A 22991-nucleotide genomic window follows, 5' to 3' on the forward strand; every position below is an offset into this window, starting at 1 on the left:
CTTTAAACAATTTGGATGAGTATCTCGCCCGTGCGGTGTGCTGCATTAATCCGTTACACGTGGCTTTAATATACTGTACCCTGCCGCAAATCAGGTTGTATGCCATGGCCAATGTGTGCACTCTTACGCTGAAGGCTGCCTTGACGTTCCTCAACTGGAGAAAATACATTTCACTCCCAAGAGTGATATGACATATTCTGCCATAGACATCACTGGAGGATTCTGCCTTAACTGTACCTCCTGTGCAACATTTCACTCGCTGAGGTGAACACTGAATGTCTGCACACAGGAGGAAACAAAATTCACACCAGGAAATAAAGTGTGGCTTTCAGCCTGTCCAAGGTGCACCTTCCCCGTGGGGCCTTTTTATTTGCTCTTTGAATTTTTACTTAGACCTGCTAGGAAAAGGCTGACAGAGAGCAGCTGATAACTTAGTGGTCGACCTGCTGCATTTGGATCTGAAGGTTGTAGATTTGAAGCTTCTTTCCTGCTGTAGTACCCTTGAGCAAGGTACGTACCCTGGATTGCTCCAGTAAAAGTTACCCAGCTGTAGACACGGGTAAGTAATTATAAATACAGTTGCTTAATGCTGTAAATCAGGTCAGAGGAAAGCATCAGTTACATGAATAAATTCAAAACTGGCCTTCTTGGTTTTAAAAGAAATGTCTGGCTTTGAATGAGCAAGTGAAGGAACCATCATTTTGTAGTGAGTATATTTAGTTAAGGTTCTAGGTTATAATGAATTTGAGGTAGAAATAAAGGCCCATTATGGTCAATCGAAAAGCTGCTGCCCACTTAGTATTAACTGGACAAGGATTAACCAGCAGCTTATTGAGACAATCACAAGGAATTCATCTGTATGGAGTGAGTTTATCTTGTTCGTCTCCTCCCAGGAGCTAAAATTTAGCACATTTCTATTTGGGGAAAATTAAAAAAAAAAACTGAATAGCTTACAATCATATTTCTTACCATCTATACCTCTTGCTATTAAGTAAAACAATGGAATTTGGGTTTATTAAAGGGTTTAACCACAGATCCCCCAGGAAAAAGAATAGTTGGTAGCCAGTCAGTCTCTTTTATTTCTTTACTGAGTCTTTGTACGTGAGAGTACATAATGTTTGGACGAGTGAAAGCGCATTTGAGACACTAGCTCACAGTGACCTGTCCAGCAGTGCTGCTTTTTGGGACAGTATTGCAACTTTTACAGTGTGACAGCAGAATGAAGCTGTAAGAGCAGAGGCTTGTGTGGTTCTATAAATCATCTCAGTAAGATGGTTTCACATAACAGCCACAGTGTAGCAAAGAGAAAGAAGGCAAGGGTTACACATTCATTAAATGTGGTACAGTGAAGTTTTTGCATTACTGGTGTAAAAGATTTGCTCAGAACTGGACGAGGCCTATATCAGTGTGTATGTGTGAACAATGTTTGTCCGTTTTTCATTTTCTTTCCACAGATTATACGTAGATTAGCTTGCGGAGTATTTTTTTTTTTTTTTTTTTTGGAGAACAGAATAGAATTTGTTCGGCAATGATGCTATTTACTTACAACATCATCTCCAAAACAAAAAGAAAAAATATTACTTACATACAGTATATTGTTAAAGTTTTGAAAACATCATTTGGGACAAAGAAGCGTAGTTTGTGGTGGGAGAATTGCCGCTGAATCAAAGTGAGAAAACGTCACGGGATCCGTCAGGTATCGAGTTAGGTGACTTGGACCTATCATCTCTTCTGGTGCTAAATTATACTCCCAGGAGGCAAAATAACTGTCGACTGGAATGCTGGGATGAAGGCATGCGGAGATGTCCCAGAAGTGTCAGTGTAGTCACGTTCGCCAAACTGCTTTGAGTCCTCAGTTCTTGAGCAGAGTTGGGTTGATGGAGCAGGGAATAAAGTGACCTTACTCTGTTGTCCTTACTGTCTCACCGTGTGCATCCTGACCCACGGAAGCAAAACAATGTTCCCGTGTAGACCTGCCTTCATCTGGAAGTTCCACGTGCACACTGTATGCACACCACAAATTTGTGTCTCCAACTTATATTTGCTCAGCTTGTTTCCTAAATTCACATAAATCATATCTTGTTGGTTATTTCTAGTAGTCAACCTACTTTTTTAAAATGTGGCCACATAAAAATTAACATAAATCCTGATTATTTGTAATCTGTATCTGTATAAACACTTGTGGACTTATCAACAAACATTTTCTGATGTAATACCTTTGATAACTGTTATCATAATCGTTCGTTCATAGTTTACAGGTAAAATATGGCATACTGGCATGTAAAAACTAATAACTGCATTAATTTGTATTCTTGAATGGAAATTAAAACTGGAATTATTTAGCATGCAAAATCACTTTCGATGCCTGGCTTATTGAAAAAGTGTTCAGATGGAAACTGACTAAAAACTTTCCTGTATTGATCAGTGAATACTAGTAATATTCTTAGTGACAAACACCAGCTATAATCTTCTCAAAGTCGGGAACTAAGTTTGCTTTAAGTAATCCCAAACGATCCTTTTATTTTGTAAGGATTTATATAGTTGCTCATGGCATAGTTTCAAATAATTCTGCTTACCAGACAAATAGCCAAATGATAACTTGTATTGGGTTCCATGGGAATGAACCAATAAAACAGGGATAGTCATAAATATATAACAGTCAATTTAATGTCTATAATGTCGCAATTAAAATTAAAATGATAAGTTATTTAAAACTGCATTACAATTTCGTACTTTTAAAGCCAGCAACTAGACCGTTTATCACTTTAAATTCATATTCACAGGACTGTTGGCTCCTGGTATTTTGTAGCATTGCTCTCCTTTACACAATGAACTGAACAATTTGTGAGGGTGCCTCTTTTAAATCATAAAGTGACCAGAGATCACGCCTGAATGGACCTTGATGTTGTAAAATAAACGGCAGGTTTCATAGACAATGACCAAGCTGAGCATTATTAATTGTTCAGAATTGGTACCAATATTCTAGAAGGAGCTCATGACTGAATGTCAGCCTTCAGTCAGTTCTGCTAAATAGTGGAGAACTGATACAATTTGCATTTTTTTTTTAATGTTAATGGATATTTATCTGGGTATTTAGACAAATGATGCACAAATGTACTTCTCATAATTTACTGTGAAAGTTTTGATGGCAGAAAACTGCAGAATTAAGGGTTACGCTAGTTGTATGTAAAGTCATTTTTAAAGTTCTGCCCTAAAGTGCATAATGGGAGCATTTTACTTTTTATTTGTTCGGAACTGAATCGACTGAATACACATACATACATACTTCTTATTTGTATGAGGGCCACTTGGGTATGACAGACCTTTTTGTTTGAAAGAACACACCTTACTCTTTAAGTGAAATTAAAAGTCATGAACACACCCCCACCGACAGAAAATAGAATTTTCCCAACTTTTTTCCCCCCGTGGTTGAAGAAACAATCACACACTATTAGCTTTTTAAGTTAAAACTTGAAAACTAATTTTCTATTTTCATTTTTTTTCATAATTATGACTATTTTAAAATTCTCTTTCTGTAGACAATATAAATGTAGCAGTTACATAATGTAAAATATATTTTGTCATATGCCCTCTAGTTTCAAAATATTTTATGGACATAGATACTTTTTATAATATTTGAAAAAGATCTTTACATTGCAGTAGGTGAATAACTGTACTCTTCAGAAATCATCATCATGTAATATATTGATACTACAGTACTGAACTACTTTATTACTGGTTTAAGTTCTGGATGTAAAATTAGCATGCTCTCATGTAATGCAAACTACTGTGCTTCTTAAGTTTTTAAAATTTATTTCTATTTTGTTTTATTCATGTTAGTTAACTGCTTCCCAAAGTTCATTATGCATTAACAGTCTAGTATAAAGAGACTTGTGCATGAGTGGATTTAATCCATCTTTGTTTATGGAGTTCCTTTGTTTCTAACCTGTGACATAACTATTTGGTTCTATTAACTTTGCTTATGTACATGAAAAATAGGAAAACACTGTCAGTCTTTCCAACATGACCAAACAAGTCTACATTAGTCAAACACAAACACACACACACACACACACACACACACACACACACACAATTTGGTTCTGTGCAGTATCTAAAGGCATGTTGGTAAACAACTGAATACATAAAAATGTTTACTATGCAAATGTGTACAGTGATGCATGCTGTTGCTTTTCCCCCCCTGCTACTTACAAACGTCATCATATTTTAAATTAAAATTGTGTTGTTATTTTTGCGGAAGACAAAAAAGGTAATGCAAAAACCTGCATGCATAAAATGACATTTACTATATTTCAATAACAATATGTTTTATGGAGAATAAATGTGCAAACACAGATTTAACTTCACTGAAAACAACTTTTTTTCTAAAATAAATATTAAAAATCCAGTGCTTTGTGCTGCTCCTTTCTTTTGCATCGGATATGACTATCTATGCTATTATCAATGGATTGATTCATTTTCAATTTTTTCAAAGAGCACATGGTCCAAGAGATCCATTCCACATTTCGGAAATCAGCACTTTAACTTGCAGGACTGCTTCCAGTTGTAATAGTGCAAAGAGAAGCAAATAGAGTGTAAACACAAGTGGGTCAGCGTTCTGATCATACCACTTCGAGCCTCCCTCAGCTCACACACTTCAATTGCAGATGCAGAAGTGGCATAGAGGACTCCTATTTTTTTTAAGCAATTTCACCTGCGAATGTTTCCCCTTATAAAACTACAGTTTTGTACACTTGTTTTGTGTGATAATACTGTAATAACTGACAAAAGGGTGAATTGGGCATTTCATAAAGTTAATGTTTTCAGTTTTATATACTAATATCACCGGTACAACATTCCCAAGGGGATACAGACAAGCTAGTTTGTGAATCCAGTATCTAATTATTGTAAAATCATAATACTGGGTTTCATACTACCAAGCAGACTACCTCAAATATGAATTCTGACAGGTGGATTTAGGCAGCTTTCACACTTTTGGCTACTACTCATACGTGTACAAGCTACATGTATACATGTTGGGTTTGCGTCACATTATGACAAACTACAAAGTTGAAACAGGCTATACATTTGTATTGCCCAATATATAGTTATTATCCCTCAGCTGGAAGTGCACCCATGGAGTCAAAATCATTGTTTTTAAATCCGTGACGATGCATGGAACTGTTGCTAGATATATTCATCAACCCACCGTAAATGGAGTTTGCATATCGGACACTAAATGTTCCAATTTACTCATCAAAAAATCCATTACTTCCAGCAAGACTGTTAGACCGAAGGTCTATTGTAAGTGGTCAGCTTTACATTATAAGTTCGATCCTCACAAAATATGACCTATACAAAATAAAATTTTGATTCATAATAAAAGAGGTAAACTTCAGTATTACTATTACCATGGCATAAGAACTTAAATTTTACAGAAATATCTTGCCTTCCTGTTCTTTGTACTCCACTGAGATGGAAACAATCCATCATCTTTTTTCTTTGTTTTTGTCCACGTTCTAAATATCTCTGGAACCAATTTGCTATAGCCTTGTTTTTCCGGTTCTTTAGTATGGTTCTTTTTCATGTTAGCGAGTCGAAGGCTTTACACAATGCCTTGAAGCATAAGGCAAGACATATTAAATTTAAGCCTAAGTATGAATTATTTCTCACGATAAACAATTTTCCCTTCCTTCTTGCCAAAAACCTTTTCTAACAACAAAGTTTTAAAAACCTTATTAATTTACTTTTGGATACATTGTAACCATCCTCTTATTATTTAGTTATTTGCCAGTTTTGTTTCTGTTTATTTTTCTCAAAGTATTCCCTCTTGTGCTGTTATTCTGTTTGCAAATGTATTGTAATTGTGTGCAATATGTTTTTGTTTATAACGTTTTGTCACTAATAAATTAAAAAAAAAAAAAAAAACCTGCGCCCGCGCGATGTGATGACGGCATCATCGCCAGTGAGCAGGCCGTGCGCCCGCGCGAAGTGATGACGGCATCATCTCCGATGAGCAGGTCGTGCGCCCGCGCGAATTGATGATGAAAACAGTGCTGAGTTTATGCAGGTCGCGTACAGTCTCACATATTCCATCCATATTCAGCGTTTTATAACCCGAACAGCTTCTTGATCCACTTATTGAGCTGAAGTCCGTAGTCTGTTTAGTGATGATAGTATTCGTTTAAGCGAGTGTTTTTTTTTTTTTCCCTCTTCGAAGGTCGCGCGCGATGTGTGCTGCTGTGGGCGCAGTGGCAGTGGCGGCTCGCTAACGCGCTCGGCCTGTGACACACACACAGCAGTGTGTCGGTGCCGGTCGTGGCTGCTGCGCGATCCTGCCATGGGAATCCTTTTCACTAAGCTGTGGAGGCTTTTCAACCATCAAGGTGAGTGACACTGTCACTGTCCCGTCCGTGTCTTGTCTGTCCGCGTGTTTGCGCGCGTCGGCCGCGCGCTCGCTGGAAAAATCGAACTGAACTGAAGCAGAAGCGACGACACCTCATGAGGTTAATTTAAACACAGCAGCCTGGCTCTTACCTCAGTGCTGAATCTGTTTGCCTGCCTTCACGAGCTCTGACACTATTAGTATATATGTCTCTGCAGGGTGTGAGCACTTGTGGTGCGCGTGAAGCTCTCGTGAGAGCGGGAGGAGGCTTGCAGGGGGGGCAGCGCGCGATCAGTGGACTCCGCTCACTGCTGAAGATGATGGCCTGTTAAATCATGGTGTCATTTGTCAACGTGTGATTGAAATTACATTTACATTTATCATTTTTAGCTGATGCTTTTCTCCAAAGCAGTTGAAATTACTTTCAGTTCAGTTCACTTTTATACTCGTTCATTGCTCTCCTCACCAGGGCCACAGTGCCCCGAGTAACCGTAACGTTGCTGGGAAATGTAAAATAAGACTAGGTCCATTTATAGGCTCCTGCTGTGAGGATAAGCAGCCTGACAGCTGAGGAGAGGAAAACAAAAGATCCCACTGCAAGGAAGGGGTGCAACATAAATGTCTAGGGTCCAACGACCAGTGGCCGGCCATTACAATCACAATGTGGTGACAAGACACTAGAGACCTAAGGTCAGTGTCCAGGTCCGCCGATACCATTGGTGAAGGCAGGAATTCTTCAGCAGCAGGTGGCCTTTCCAGAGGGCGGCAGTAAAGTAGTGTCACGACATCTCGGGGGAAAAAAATATACTCCAATACCTCAAATGGGATGAGAGACTGGTGAAAAAAGATGAGAATCTGCGAGCTGGACTCCGCTGGGAAAGGTGTTAAATTGCTGAAAGTGTGGAGCAGCCCTTCCGCTGGCTTCTCCGGCAGGGCATTGAGTCATGGGGCACTGTTCTCGCTTGCCCCGCATCGGCCCCCAGGCCACATGGTGGCTATACTGCTTTTCTTGACGAGCAATGTGAGACTCCTTTTTTGGTCTTGTTGTACTGCCGACTCCTCCATTTTATATGACATATTGTGACATTTATTTCCATCAAGTTCTTTTTGTTAATGCTGCTTGCTCAGTTTGTGTATGTGGAATGTTTTCATGCATTTCTTTTCATTTGCTGTCACTATACAAACCAAATTCTTGGGACATATATGCAGTATGGGGTTCAGTGAAACCACTTGAATTCACCCGGTCTTGTTCCCATTACCTGCAGTACTTTGTTTTCAGTGTAGCAGAGCAGTACAGCTTGAGTGAGCCTGGGTGTGAAACAGCATAGCATTTTTCTAGGAGACTTTGAATCACATTGCAGTGTTTTTGCGGTGAACATGTCAAGTCAAGGGAGGCTTTATTGTCATTTCCACCATGTACAGCTGGTACAGTACACAGTGAAACGAAACATTTCTCCAGGACCATGGTGCTACATAAAATAACACAAAGTTATCTACACCGATCACATAAAGTGCACGTGTGGAAGACTTGTCCAAACAGCGCTAGACATTTCAACAATTACTAAAACAGGACAATAGGCACAATAACGGAGAGTTTGGCACCGACCGGTGTGCAAGTTCTGGTGTCAGTCCAGTCCCTGGGTATTGAGGAGTCTGATGGCTTGGGGAAATAAACTGTTACACAGTCTGGCAGTGAGGGCCTGAATGCTTTGGTATCTTTTGCCAGATTGCAAGAGGGTGAAGAGTTTGTGTGAGGGGTGTGTGTGGTCATTCACAATGCTGGTGGTTTTGCGGATGCAGCGTGCAGCGTAAATGTTGGATGGAGGGGAAAGAGACCCCAATGATCTTCTCAACTGTCCTCACTATCTGCTGCAGGGTCTTGTGATTTGCAATTTCCAAACCAGGCAGTGATGCAGCTGCTCATAATGCTCTCGATAGTCCTTCTGTAGATTGTGGTGAGGATGGGAGTGGGAAATTGGCTTTCCTCAATCTTTGCAGACAGTAGAGATGCTGCTGGGCTTTCTTGGCTATGGAACTGGTGTTGAGGGGCCAGGTGAGGTTCTCCACCAGGTGAACACCAAGGAACTTGGTGCTCTTGATCTCCACAGAGGATCCATCGATGTTCAGCGGAAAGTAGTCACTCCGTGCTCTCCTGAAGTCAACAACCATCTCTTTTGTTTTGTCCACGTTCAGGGACAGGTTGTTGGCCCTACACCAGTCCGTTAGCGTTGTCAATTGAACTTGAGATGTCAGGTGTACATACAGATATGCAGCTCTACCCCCTCACTCCTACCAGTTCCCTTTGCTTCACTATCACTGCTGCCTGATATGGTTGCATTTTGCCACTGTGCCAGAAACACAGAAAGCAGATAAATACAGCTGGCCCCCCTATTTGTGAACTTAATTTGGGCCAAGATTTTTTTTTTTTTGCTACTCAAGAGTTCTTAAGTAAAACGTAACGCAGAGCGGAAGAAGGGTTCCTCGTTAAATCTGTGTGCAGCTACTTGTGTAATGTGGTTTGCTTGGAGAGTCACATGTCTATCTGTCCATTTCTTGGGGAAATCCACTTTAGTTTACTCAGTTGTACGTCACGTTGGAGAAAAGTGTCTGCTAAATGAATAAATGTAAAAGTAAACATTAGCAACCTGGACAGCTTTGTGGGTGGATGGGAACAGAGCGGCATAGTGGACTCTCTCTCTTTCCCCGCACTTTTGTTAGCCAGGATGGCTCGTGCACACACCTGCACATTGACTCTTCTGACGCGAGCATTTACTGCACAGTGTTAATCTGAAAGCGCAGGAAGAATCGTGGAAAGAGCTACGCCAATGCGTTCTTGCTAATCTGTGGCCCCAGGATCCATTTTTTGATTCTAACACAAAATTCCTTAATTTCCAGTATAAATGTAATAAGAAATGAAAGCATAGTTCTAGTGCAGACAACTGTGCGCCAGCTTCAAGTCGGAGGTGTTACATAGAGGATGACGGAGAGGCGGCGTTTCACTGGCTGCTCTAAGATGATAGATGTAGAAAATGTAGGGTCATCTACAGCTTGTTCATCATCTGTTTACCTTTCCACTCTTTTCTAAAACCCACGGCAACACTTTACTTTTCTGGCGATTGCTATATAAAAAAATACAAAGTACTTCCTAAAGTTTGTAACGGTGAAAGTTTGTAACTCGAGGACCCACTGTACAGTTACTCGTTTAATGTCTGAACAAGACTCCAGCTCCCATTACGCTCAGAAGCTTTCGCTTCAATGTTTGTTGAATGAACGCCACCAAAGTTACCAGGTTATCTCTGTTAAAGAAACAAGAGATATTCTGCAGACCATAATACAAACATTTCTCTCATTTTCACCCCATAAACCATTATACACACCATGTGGACATATTAAACACCCCTGAAGCTGTACAAACACCTTGAGAAGGCATCTGTGCTCCACTATAGTCCCACAGAGATGCCCAGATCACACTGTCAGAGAGACACTACATTTCCCATGTAGAGTTTTTAACTTTAAGGTCAGATATTTTTTATTTAATTTTAATTTTTTTTTTTATTTTCACTGGCTCTCCGAGAGCATTTACATTTACATTTATTCATTTAGCAGGCACTTTTCTCCAAAGCGACGTACATCTCAGAGAAAATACAGTTTGCGCATTACATTAGGAGAAAGAGACATACGTAGTTGCAGACGCGTGATTCTTAAGTGCAGTTAGTTTCTTTCTTTCCACTTTATGCACCGATGTTCATCGCACGAGTAGGTGTATAAAATTCAGGATAGATGAATCCTGATCACCTTCCTACAATTTTTTTTTTTTTTATATATAGGTACAGAAACATTTATATACAATACAGGAGTAGCAGCTGTGTAAAGGCTTGTCTTGGCCTGCTCGTAAAGCTACGGTGCATGAACACTTACACCAAACATGAGCTTGAGAGATCTTGGGCGACGTGAGTCCGGAAAAGGTGAGTTTTCAGACCCTTCTTGAATGTAGACAGAGTTTCAGCAGTTTCGGCAGTGAGAGGGGGAGCTCATTCCACCACAACGGAGCCAGAACTGTGAACCTCTACGCTTTACCTTTCGTGCGCGGAACCACCAAGAGAGCAGAAGTAGACGAGCGAAGCGGTCTGGTTGGGGGTAGCGGTTGATCAAGTCCTGTAAATAGCTGGGAGCAGTTCTGTTGATGCGTTTGTAGGCCATAACCAGGGTCTTGAATTTGATCCGGGCAGCTATAGCCATATGTTTAGCACAGAGTTGGTGGACAGGACTGCATGGCTGCAGACAAACGACAAACTAATGTATACTGCGGTAAGCTCTTGTGTTGTTTGGAGTGTCCCACTGAAAGATGCTGTGGCAAGATAAAGTTATGAACATTCATGTCGCTGAGCCCAATATAATATTCACATTGATGATGTTGTTCCTACTAGAGCGGAGCACACAATCAGTGTAGAATAGCTTCAACACCTTGAACAGCGAATGAAAAATGATGGAAAAAAAATGACCAGAGACTCCATTGCCTTGTTTGTGGACAAGCTGATATGTAAAGAAGATGAGAGGAATACACGTGTTGTGTGGATTCGGAGACGGGTGGCTCTGCACACATCTACATGCAAATGCACATCAGCGTAACTGAAGCTTCCAGTGCTGGACAACAAGTAGTTCACAGCTGACTTGTGCCTAGTGGCTTCTTTTTTTCCAGCGGGGTTGTGTATACATGCTACCGTGTATGTGTCTATAGGTGTCTCAGTCACAGACTGTTGTGTAAGTGGGTCTCTATCAGTTTACCCCTGGTGCTTGACTGCGCTGATGGCACTGGCACACCTTCCTTGACCCTTGATCCCCTGCAGCCAGAGGGGAAGATGCGCTTGGTTAACATACCCCCTTTAAGTAGCTTCAAATGTTATAAAGTAATGTTATTTAATGTATGACTTAATTGATCTTTTATGATTTTTATGTTTTGTTTTTTGCAGAACACAAAGTCATCATTGTGGGTTTGGATAATGCAGGCAAGACCACCATATTATACCAGTTGTAAGTATATTGTATTGTATTGTGTATAGTAGTGTATTTAGTGCTGCCGTGGTGTTCAGCGCTCCCTCCCCCCATGCTACAGGGTGCTCAGCTGTTAATGTCATGTAGTTAGAGTTGTAATATGTTTAAAAAGAAAGACTTTTTAAGACCAAGCCAAACATACAGTGTTACCATATATTGTATGTTGTACTGGCTTTCTGGCCAAAAAGAAACTCTAATGCATGAATGTTATGGCTTTATTTTGGAGCGCAGTTCCATGAACGAAGTTGTCCACACATCACCCACAATAGGCAGCAATGTCGAGGAGATCATGGTGAACAGTACCCACTTCCTCATGTGGGACATCGGGGGACAGGAGTCACTGAGATCCTCCTGGAACACCTATTATACCAATACCGAGGTATGTGTGCTTGTAAACCTCAGTAATAACCAATACATGTAAATGATGTAGCCTGTATTGATGACTTATGAAAGAGAATGAACATCGCTGGTCTTTTTTACTGTCAGCAGGTATGACCTGAATAGAAAATTCCGGTGAATTGTTCACTCATGCCCTGTGCTCCACAGTTTGTGATCGTGGTGGTGGACAGCACTGACAGAGAGAGGATCTCCATTACCAGAGAGGAGCTGTACAAAATGCTCGCACACGAGGTACGAGCCTTGCCCTGCGCACCCATGAGACACTTATGTACATCGCTACAATACAGTTGATTGCAACATAATACGTACAAAGCAGAGATAGGATATGAATGCGTTCTCTCTCATGGATTATCTATTCCGTCTTAATTCATCACTAAAAATAATCTGCTTAAAGAAATAGCACAACATAAAACTCTTCAAAATGTTTTTTACCTTAAATAATTCAATATACATGTGACAAAATATGTTCAGACCGTCAGCATCCTTTTGAGCATTTGTTCATCTGTTTTGTAAAACAATTGTTATTCATTGGCAGCAGAATATTTTGCTGGGATTTTGGTCTGGAATTGTCTTTATTATTTGACTTTAAAATTCAACATTTCTTCACATTACTTTTTATGTTTGATTAGCTTCTGCAAAACCAACTTTTGTTTGCACTTCAGCTGGAGGAGGAATGACCCAGTGTTTGTTTGTAGGATTTTCTGATGAGTTGCAGAATTCATTTTTATATTAATATTGGCAAGTGGCCCTGGTCTGGTTGCAACAAGACTGCCCAGGAACAGTTACTTTCCCATGGCTGTGCGTGAGGGTTGGGCTGAAGTTTTTCTCTTCTAAAGCTGTGTACTTTGCCAAATATACCGTTTCCCACTGCTGCAGGTTTTTACTTTTGACTCGACTATCTATCAGCCATATTATCTGTGTAGGGGGTTTTCAACTGCAGCTCCATTGAATTAAACCAAATGAATTCATTGAAGTCCTTTCAGTTTTTCAGATGTGTTAAACCAAAGTAGTGCTGACTGAATAGTAACACTATCCTGTTTATGTAAGAAAATGTAAGTGCAGAGGTTTTTAATATTTTAGCTGGAAAAAATCAGGGGAAGATGATTTTCTCATATTTTTTTTTTTTTTTTGTTTAATGCAGCTGGAATAACAGTGGTGATTTCTCATTTACTTCATTTTATTACATGGAATTACATTGATTTTAATGCAAATGATGTTTACATGGTAGTGTGATAAATTAAAGTTTAATACAGTGTTCAGTGTTCTCCCAGTATGTCATGCAGAGCTGTGTATTGGGTGTATTAAATGCATTTTCGACTTGAGATATTTTCAATTTATAATGGGCTTCGGGGAACTTAACTCCATGGTAAATTGGGGAACACCTGTCGTGACGGTTTAACTGGCCCTCAGTAAGGGTTAGAAGCAGTGTTGGCTGATTTAAATCACACCCATTTAAATCAACTTTTTTTTTGTAATTGATTTAAATCATGTTTATCTTTTTTTTTTTTTTTTTCCCCCTCCCCCCCACAGTATGTGTGTTTCATCAAATCTTATGTTTATTTGGTAACATGTCTAGAAGCACTTAAACAGCTTTAAGTTACAAGAAACTATCAGAACAAAGTATTAAAATGAATGAATTAAATGACATTATTTATGAATTAAATGACAAAGACTGTAGGATAAATTAAATCACAGTGTTTAATACACAAGTCAGCTTTAAACAGCTTATAATACATGAGAAAACCATAACAAATTACACCACAATTTTTGGATAATGATGATATTATACTCCTTCATTTACAGACACCAACAATTTTACGAGCAGTATGGGTTTCTTACGGCTCACCCAGCTCAATGCTCTTGTCTAGGGCCTTGAAGAGAAACAAATTTTGCCGCTTTTTCTGTGTTAAGCCTGTTTCTGAGTTTAAACTGGACAAGTCTGTATGTGCTAAAGGCATGCTGTATGCCTAGAGGGTGCAGTGGCAGAAAGAAGCTAGTTTACAGCAGTGATGGATTCCACATCAGTGATATCACTTTTTGCAATTAAAATGTAAGAATTTTATACATTTTTGGGAAGAAAAGTATTTTGGTAATGTTTATTAAAATAAACATTTAGAGTTATGGAGAACACTCAAGATTAAAAAAAAATAATACATTTAAAAAATCAGAATTTTACGGGTTTTTATATTACAAAAATCCAACCCTGGTTAGGAGAGATTCCACAGTGATACTGATGTAGAAGACCATGCTGCCAATGAAATTATTGTTGTTGACACTATACGGTGAATAAAGCCACTCTGATGTACATATGTTTGAATTCACGTAAAGTGTTCATCAGTCCTGTTATTTTTCAGTTCTGAACCTTTATGTTTATTTATTTAGCAGACACTTTTCTCCAAAGCAACTTCCAGTGAACACCATGTGTTATCAGTCCACACACCTTATTCACTACGGTGACTTACACTGCTAGATACACTACTTACACTGGGTCACTCATTCATACATCAGCAGAACACACTCTCTCTGTCACTCACACACTATGGGGGAACCTTAACCATATGTCTTTGGACTGTGGGAGGAAACCAGAGCACCCAGAGAAAACCCATGCAGACACAGGGAGAACATGTGAGCTACACACAGACTGAGTGGGGATTGAACTCACGTCCTCTTGCACCACCCAGGTGCTGTGAGACAGCAGCGCTACTCACTGCACCGTGCTGCCCTGAAAAGGATTAAATGTGATAAATCCCAAAATTAGTGAAAAGGTGTCTGTAGACAATCCATGCTGAGTTCTTTGTTACACAGAGATCCGTTTTACACATTTGTTCTATAAATGTCAGTAGATTCATAAAACAGCAAAAAAAGGATTGCTGCTGAGTTGTTCAGAGATTTATGGACCAAAAATTTCAGGGGGTAGAAGCAGAATTTAGTTTTTTAATTTATTCATGGTACACATCAAAATAAAGAAAATGTATGCCTTTTGGTTTAAAAAAATCTTTTCCTCAGAAGCATGTTTTATTTTTCTTGTCAGTACATTACTTTAAACACTGTAAGGGAGTTCTTTTTTCATGTTTGCCATAATTATCACTACATTTATTTATGTATTTAATATTTTGACTGCAGTATAAAGTGGGCTAGTTGTATTTTCCTGTTCTTTAAGCTTAAGATTATAAAAGTTCCTTTGGCTATGCTGGAAAGAGTTTGGTCAAACAAATAATCAAAATCAGTGTAAATCCCCTTAAAACATCATTTCCTTGCCTCTGTCCAGGACTTGAAGAAAGCAGGCTTGCTGGTATTCGCAAACAAGCAGGATGTGAAGGGCTGCATGTCAGTGGCAGAGATCTCCCAGAGCCTACAGCTCACCTCCATCAAGGATCACCAGTGGCACATCCAGGCCTGCTGCGCTCTCACTGGAGAGGGGTAAGTGCAAAGCCTGTAGGGTTCGGAGGAGGTTTGGTGGCTCCTACAGTTGTGTAGAGGTAGCACAAGAAAGCTCTCGCTTTGTCAGATTTACAAATCTTACCCACATCCCTGATGCATCCATGGTTCATCCCTAGACTCCAGAGTGGACCAGTGGGCCCCATTTCCAAATGTGTATGGGAAGCTACGCTTCTGTGCATACGTATCTCTGAATTTGAATTCGATATGAATTGTTCTTCCTTCTGTCTCCTGGGGCTGCAGGCTGTGCCAAGGGCTCGAGTGGATGATGTCACGGCTGCGTGTCAGATGATCCTGTCTCCCAGGCCAGGAGCAGACTCCTCTGCCTCACTTGTCGTCTCCAAAGACAAGCTGAAAATGCAACAGGACTTTCCAGTTTATTTATTGCAGACAGCATCCTGACTGAGAACTGTGAGCAGAATGATCAAAATATTTGAAATACACTTCTCCAAAACAGACATTTACAGAGGAAACAAATTGTTTTCTCCATGGTGACTCTTCAAGTTGTGTAGATGGACTTGAAGGACTTCTCTCTGGCTGTGAAGCAGCCCCGTGCAAACTGGTGTCGCCTTGGTGTGCAGTAATCTGAGAACATCCTTCAGATGACGACTCTTGAGCCTTGGTTGGGGCTCAGATACGTCCTTTCTGGTGTTTGTGAAATGCAGAATAATAAAGTCTCTATTTGTTATGTGTATGTCTGCTTATTTTTGTAACTTGATTTAATGGAAATGGAATTTTTACAGTCCCTCATTTCATTGTCTGATTAAGGTGACCGTTTTTATTTTTCAAAAATAAATATAAATGAAATATAAAATTTGAACAATCAGATGGGCAAACAGCATTTTTCTCTCTGGGTCCTGTGTACCAGTGGCTAAATCACTTTCCAAGTTCACTGCACATTTTAAGACAGGGTTTTCCAGTGGATGGGGGGGGAGTGGTGGCGCAGCAGGTTTGCCCAGGTCTTGGCTTCTGGTGGGTTTGGGGTTCAAGTCCTGCTTAGAGTGCCTTGCGATGGTGTCTCGCCCTGGATGTGTCCCCCCACCCTTGCGTCCTGCGTTGCTGGGTTTGGCCCTGGTTCACCGCAACCCTTCTCGGGACAAGCAGTTTCAGACCATGTGTGTGTTTTCCAATGGATGTCTGTAAATCTGATGGCCTAGAATTCTGAAAGCAAAAAGGCTAACAATATAAATTTAACTGAATGAATGAAACAATCCCAGAAGAAAATTGTTTTGTTGCAGCAGCATACAAATATACAACACAGACACGTACAAACATTGACAACATATACAGGGCCTTGCAAAAATATTCAAGACCCTTGAAAGTTAGCACCTTGTCTCATGTGATTTCACTCTGCTTTCTCGTATAAATACATATTTGCTTATTTAGCTACCTGAATATGCTTCATTTTAAATTCTCTCAACTGAAAGTTAACCTTCTTGTTGCATATTACATGTAGAAAATTTTCTGGTGTTGACATGCTAATTAAATGTACGACCACTCTCATCAACACTCCTTTAAGTAAAATTATTAAAAGCTTTCTTGATAAAAAGCTTGCTTTCTGTTTTCCTGGATGTAATCGTTGCAGGATGTTTGTTCATGAGACGTGCCAATTATTGAACAAAGCATCTTCATACATTTAAGGTGCGCCTGTCACTTTTTGTGCTTTACGTTCAAGAGAACGTGAATGACTTGTTTCAGAAGGAATGTTAATAAAACTTAAAACTAGTATTCAGTGAATCTGAAAGGCAGAATACTGTGGAGAAACAAATCCAAGGAAGTAAAGGACAAAACAGAGCCATCCTCACTAATCCAGGCCATGCAACTATACATAATATACAGTCATGAGATAATATATAATTTTAACATAATTCATAATATACAGTACTGCAAATGTGATACTTTCTTTTTTCGTATACATAAATAACAGTCCTTAAAGTATTCCTGGGTGACGTGAATTTGTAATTGTTCTGAAAAAGCATGTTTACAGATATAAAACATCGCTTTGTCGTAAACAAACGAAAAATGCATAATGCTCTTAATTATAGGTGACGCGTGTGCCATGTCTTCTTACTATTGTTAGTTTGCTTTTAACAGCTGATGTTGCCACGCTGGTTTCCTAAACACCTCGACTGGCGTCATGGCAACGTACAGGGCAGTTTTACTCATCTTTCACTGAGACACATTATGATCCCGAACGGCCAAGATTAGGACTTACCTCAGTGTTTACAACCACAGTTGTTTCCAGTGAGAAAGGCTAGAATAATTTTGAACGAGAGCCATCTAATGGTGCTGTGTTCATTGTGCGCCACCTGTTCCGCCCCCCCCCCCCCCACTAGTGTTTCTTACGGGACTCCCAGCACGGTAATATTCACACCCTCCAGCACCCCAAAGCTAAGCTGTTGCACTGTGAAGAATTTGCATTTGAACGATTCTTTTTCCTCTTAAGCATCTCACAATATTTACATCCAGCTAACCTGATGGGTCCACAAGCTGTAAAACTGTTTTGTTTTAGACATAAAGTGGTGCATAAAGTGGAAAGAAACCAAGTTTACTCAAGAATTACACGTCTACAGCTATGTCTCTCTTTCTCCTAATGAAATGGACAAATTGTATGTCGCTTTGGAGAAAAGCATCTGATAAATGAATAAATGTAAGTGTAAATATAGACAAAGTTCATTAGAAATACCTAAGGTATCCTTGTGGCTTTGCCTGCCTTTCCTCAGAGATGGGTAATAATGGAGTTCATGTAACTCATCACTCTTAATTTCTGCAAAAATCGTTCTCCTCGGCATAATTTCTGGCACCAATACTTTCTTCTTAATACGTTTACAAAAAATTAATATTTTGCTGTTACATTTCTATTTATTTCGTTTTGTTACTTTTCAGTTTTTCACATTTAATTTTTTAACTTTGCCTCCTTTAAAACAATAGTCTCCTCACCACAGATTCAGTATATGAACAATCAAATTTCAGCTGTTACAATTTATTGCTGTGCTTTATTGCATATTCACTCAAGTACAAGTGGTAGACTGAACTGAGGAAAATGTATTTGTGAATGTTTAACAGTTTTTGTGGGAGTTTGTCTAAAATAGTCTCAAAGCTATTCTGTAAATTGCTCCTAACTGATTAGTTAAGCATATGCACAGTGGTAGCAGAAACGGCCGTGTTTCGCTAACATGTAAATAGCAAGTGTTCAAAAAGAACTGTGAAAAGTTCACTCGGTTACTCGCTACTGCAAACCCCTTGTCCTTGTCAGGGTTGTGGCATTCCAGTTAAAACACTGGAATTTACATTGTTTAAATATGGTATCATTGATCAAAAGTATTGATGTGAGGTACAGCAGTGTAAAGTGGATCAAGCACAGCACCGGGTTTATGTAGTTAGACGTGTGTTCGGTCCTCATTTAGTCTGTGCTGATGTTGTGTGTGTATCTAATAAATGATTGTACTGTATAAATAGATAAATGATAGTAGAGAGTAGTACAGTGCATCTAACACCGTAAGTTACTGTGGGAAAAAGTAAAATACCAAACAGTAATCATTTGACCATCGCTACTAAATAAATCAGTGTTAAGTACTTGACAGCTGGGATTAAGCATTAATTTTATAATTCAGTTCTAGAAAGGCCACAAGTGTGTGCTAATATTAAAAAACAACTAAAAAATAATTTGGGGGATATCTAACTTGTGCAGCTTGTGTATTGGTTTCCTTAATAATTTCAAAAGATATAGATTTATAAAAAGATATAAGTTTCAGTCTTAAGTTAGTTTCAAGTTTATTGTCATAAGTACTGTGTACAGTATCATGAAATTCTTCTTGAATGCTTCTCCACAGATTATGAACAAAAACAAAAGAAATACTGCACAAAACAAAACAATAACAATGAGAATGACAATGAGTAATGCTAATTACAATAACAATAAATAATGGTACCAATAATAACCCTTAGTATGATAGATATCAATGTATATATAAATATAACAATAAATAACAATAAATAAATAGATATGTTTGTATTTAATATTCTATTAATTAAAACTGTATGTAATATACTAATTACAAATGACTGGTAAATGTGAGCGAGCAGATTAATTTTACAACCCCAATTCTGAAGACAGTATGGAAAATGCTAATAAAAACAAAAAACAGTGATTTGTAAATTTACTTTGACTTGTATTCAAACAAAAACAGTATAGCAATAAGGTATTTCATGCTTTACCAAATCAACTGCATTATTTTTTGAAGAAATACATTTATTCGGAAATTGATGTCTGCAACACGCTCCAAAAAAGCTGGGAAAGGGGTTGTTTAGGAACCTCCTGAAGGCACACTGAAATGAGGAAGATTGTGAATGAACTTGGAATTTTATTCATGGATGCTGAGGGAAGTGCAGCCAGGGACGACTTAAACACATATAGACGACCATTCATCATCACCCGAAGACCAGGTAAAGCCTTCCTCGGAGCATCAGTACTAACACTTGACTTGAAGTGGTATGTAATGCAGAAATCCTGAAGCTGTTTCACATAATGAGCTGCTTCTCAACTTTTGTTAATTTTGACTGTAATCTAGTTTATTTTTTCTGTGACATCAATACAATGAGGTAGTTGTAGATATTTACAGAAGTCTGTGTTAGGTTTCTCAAAATAATTTCTTAGAAGGCTGAGTGAATGTTTTTCACTTCATAGTTATTTGGATAGTGTTCATTTTTATATAGGTTTTAATATTATAGCAGTAGTGTAACAGTTAAAGATAATCACTTTGGATAACCTCCTGTATTGCCATTGAAAAAGCCATTCATCATGAAGTGCTCTAGTATAAATTCTCTGATGTTTATTATTGTTAGAGTAAATTGGTACATACTTGTCAAAGATGTCAACCTTGCAGTCAAAGGGTACAAGTTTAATTCCCACCTCCGGCAGTAATACCTTTGATCACCTTGGATTGTTCCATTAAACTTACTCTGCTCTATCAACAGGTAGTTCTTTATAAGCAGTTTAGTATACAAACCCAAACTTGCCTTGGGCGCACACACCATCTGAACCCCCTTGTCCCAAGCATTGTCACAGCAAACCAGAGCCTAACCCAGCAACACAGGGCATAAGGCTGGAGGAGGAAGAGACACACTCAGAGCAAGATGCCAGTCCATCACAAGGCACCCCAAGCAAGACTTGAACCCCAGACCCACCAGAGAGCAGGACCCAGCCAAACCCACTGCACCACCACAGTCCCTGTATTCAGCACAGCTGTCAGCTAAATGATAGTTAATAATGATGGCTGATTAGTCCAGCGGACGATTTCTAATTTTGATTTTAATTGTTCAGAAGATGATTTATTAGATAATTTTTGTGCATTTTATGTTATTGTACAGTTAAAACTGTATATTGCAGCTGTTGACATTGGTTCAAAACATTAAAAGCCGCCATTTGAATCAAAGTACTAATTACTGAACAGTTTTTTTAAATTTTTTTACCCTTTTTATGATTTCTCAAGTAATTTTTTTTGTTACATTACTTTTACCTGAGTAATGTTTTGACAGTAACAATACTTTTACTTGAGTGCCATTTTTGGCTACTCTAAATACATTTACTTATGTCAAAAACCATTAAGCACACTTCCTTTTTGCGAGAACAAAACATTGAACCTTGTGCCATGTTATTACTTTATTTGAGAAAGTGCTCAGAAAAAATTGTTATCCAAATGGGTGAATATTTATTTGAGTGTTTATTTGTGATGAGGAGATATCTCACAGTTAGTAGCCTTGGCACAGGCAGTGGCCAGGAATAGACTTGGTATTTGTTTCACCTTGAGGACACTTTCTACATTGTGGTCAGACCCCCGGGCTCAAGGATCTGGAGGGATGCGGTAGCCCTATGCTGCAACTTGTTGTGTTGACTCTCTAATATTCCTTGTAAAACGTATGCCTGAAGGCATGTTCTCACTTGGTGCTCAGTATAAGGGAGCAAAACACAGAGAAAAATCTAAATAAGACAGATTTTTTTTCTCTCTCTAAATCAGAGTGAAGGCAATGACAGTTGGTAGGGGTTTTGTCGAAGGGAGGCTGTTTCATATATTTGTAACCTTTCAGTTTAACTGGAAACTTAGCTTTAATCATTCTGGAAACTGATGGCTTGAGGTAATTTCTTAAGACTTTGAAAGTGGAGTTAATTCTGTTTTTGTGCTGGCTCAGCATTTGTTAAGAACTCCTATTAGGTTTCCTTCATCACTTGCTAATTCAGTTTGATACCAGGCACAGATGTTATTCAGAAAGTTGATTAAAAAGTCATTAAGTGTGCACTTCAAATGATTTTTTTCATCATAAAGATAGCCAGGGCCTAGCAGTTTACTGGCTAAGCTAACCTTCACCCTCAGAGTCCACAGTCCTTTCTTCTTTCCAAATATAACTTACTTTGTCTGTCTTCCTGTCTGCCAGCAGGACTCATAGGCCATTTGTCATTTTCTCTAGCGTTTGTTTCTCTATGGATTTGAAGAACAGGTGGTCTTTTCAGGATCATTTGGTATAATTAGCTTTTGAAATCTGAGGACGCTGGTCATGGATTGGCTGGCTGAACCAAATGATAATCACACGGATGATGGGATGATGTGGTCTCGCCCAGTGTTTCTCGGGATGGGAGCCCTCGGGAGTCTGCTTCCTTGACATACTTTTAATATTGGAGTTACTGGTAAGTGAACATTTCCTTCATTTGCCATTTCTTCACATGGTGTTTACAGGAACAGCTCAGCTGAAGAGCATCAGTTGGTCACAGAATGACAGTGGACACTACCCTTGTTAGAAAGACTTCCACAGAGGAACAGCTTGGAAAAGTGGCTCCTCAACCACTCAAGGTTGGGTTTACAGACCCTCATCCAGCTAGTTTTCTGTGAAGTTCTGTTCACAGAAGATTATTAGTCTTATTTTAGAAGTCTGAAAAACTAAATGACACTGGTAATAAGAAGGTTGCTGGTGTTGGTCCTATATTTAACCTGCATCCTCAGAAGGTATTGCTGGACCACGACTGGTTAAACAATGCTGGCCAGTTGGGCTCTGACATTAGCTTTGAAATAGCTGGGGCATTGTGGTACAGCTGTTCTGAGCCTTCAGCCTGGAGCCTCCCTGTCTTTGCTGTCAAACGTTCGGGCAGGGAGTCGCCTACAAAAGCATTCCATCATACGTCTCAGCCTTCTTCTGTGCTTGCTTTGGTTTTAGCTCTCGGTGTCAGTTATCTGTTGTCGGGCCAAAATCTTAACTTTGAAGAGTTATATGAAATTTGTGAGCAGAGTGACTGCTGATCTCTGCTGTTTCAATTCTTGTTCAGATCCACTGAAAAGGAAGCCCAATGGAGATTGAAGAATACGAGGAAGAGTATGAGGAGTATGAGGAGTATGAGGAGTTTGAGGAAGGCGAAGAGATTGTGAAGGAGGTAAGGCATACTGACACACAGCAACACATCCTGTCTGTAAACAGCCCTGTTGATCCATATGAGAAGAGTGGAAAATGAAGGGAGAAATGGCTTAGAAAGGGCAGCCCAGGGTGCACTGTTTACTATTCAGTTGTTTCCTTGCTGTATCACAGTAACCTTTAGAGAATGGTATGACAGCCTAGAATATAATATTGTACTGGTGGTATTCAGCGTAAGCACATTCATTACATGATTAATTTTCGCCTTTCTTTAAGGTCTTCTATCTTCATTTTTCTAATGGCCCTGTGAAGCCCCAAA

At 39.3% G+C, this 22991-nt stretch overlaps 2 protein-coding genes across 2 annotated transcripts in view; both read left to right on the top strand.

Annotated features, from left to right (window-relative positions):
• Positions 1-6036: 6036 nt before the first annotated feature.
• Positions 6037-15934, top strand: LOC108936418 (ADP-ribosylation factor-like protein 5A). The gene is made up of 7 exons (XM_018755759.2): positions 6037-6070; positions 6221-6386; positions 11356-11416; positions 11669-11816; positions 11984-12067; positions 15105-15256; positions 15518-15934. Exons 1-7 carry the CDS (start codon positions 6065-6067, stop codon positions 15564-15566), a joined length of 666 nt encoding a protein of 221 aa, XP_018611275.1. The 5' UTR covers positions 6037-6064; the 3' UTR covers positions 15567-15934.
• Positions 15935-22610: 6676 nt separating this feature from the next.
• LOC108936406 (nebulin-like) overlaps positions 22611-22991 on the top strand; it is a 77522-nt gene continuing 77141 nt past the window's right edge. The window contains 1 exon segment of the mRNA XM_029248570.1: positions 22611-22694. Within this exon segment, the coding sequence (XP_029104403.1) occupies positions 22611-22694 (84 nt within the window).

This window comes from Scleropages formosus, chromosome 24 (genome assembly GCF_900964775.1).
Source record: "Scleropages formosus chromosome 24, fSclFor1.1, whole genome shotgun sequence".
NCBI lineage: Eukaryota > Metazoa > Chordata > Actinopteri > Osteoglossiformes > Osteoglossidae > Scleropages > Scleropages formosus.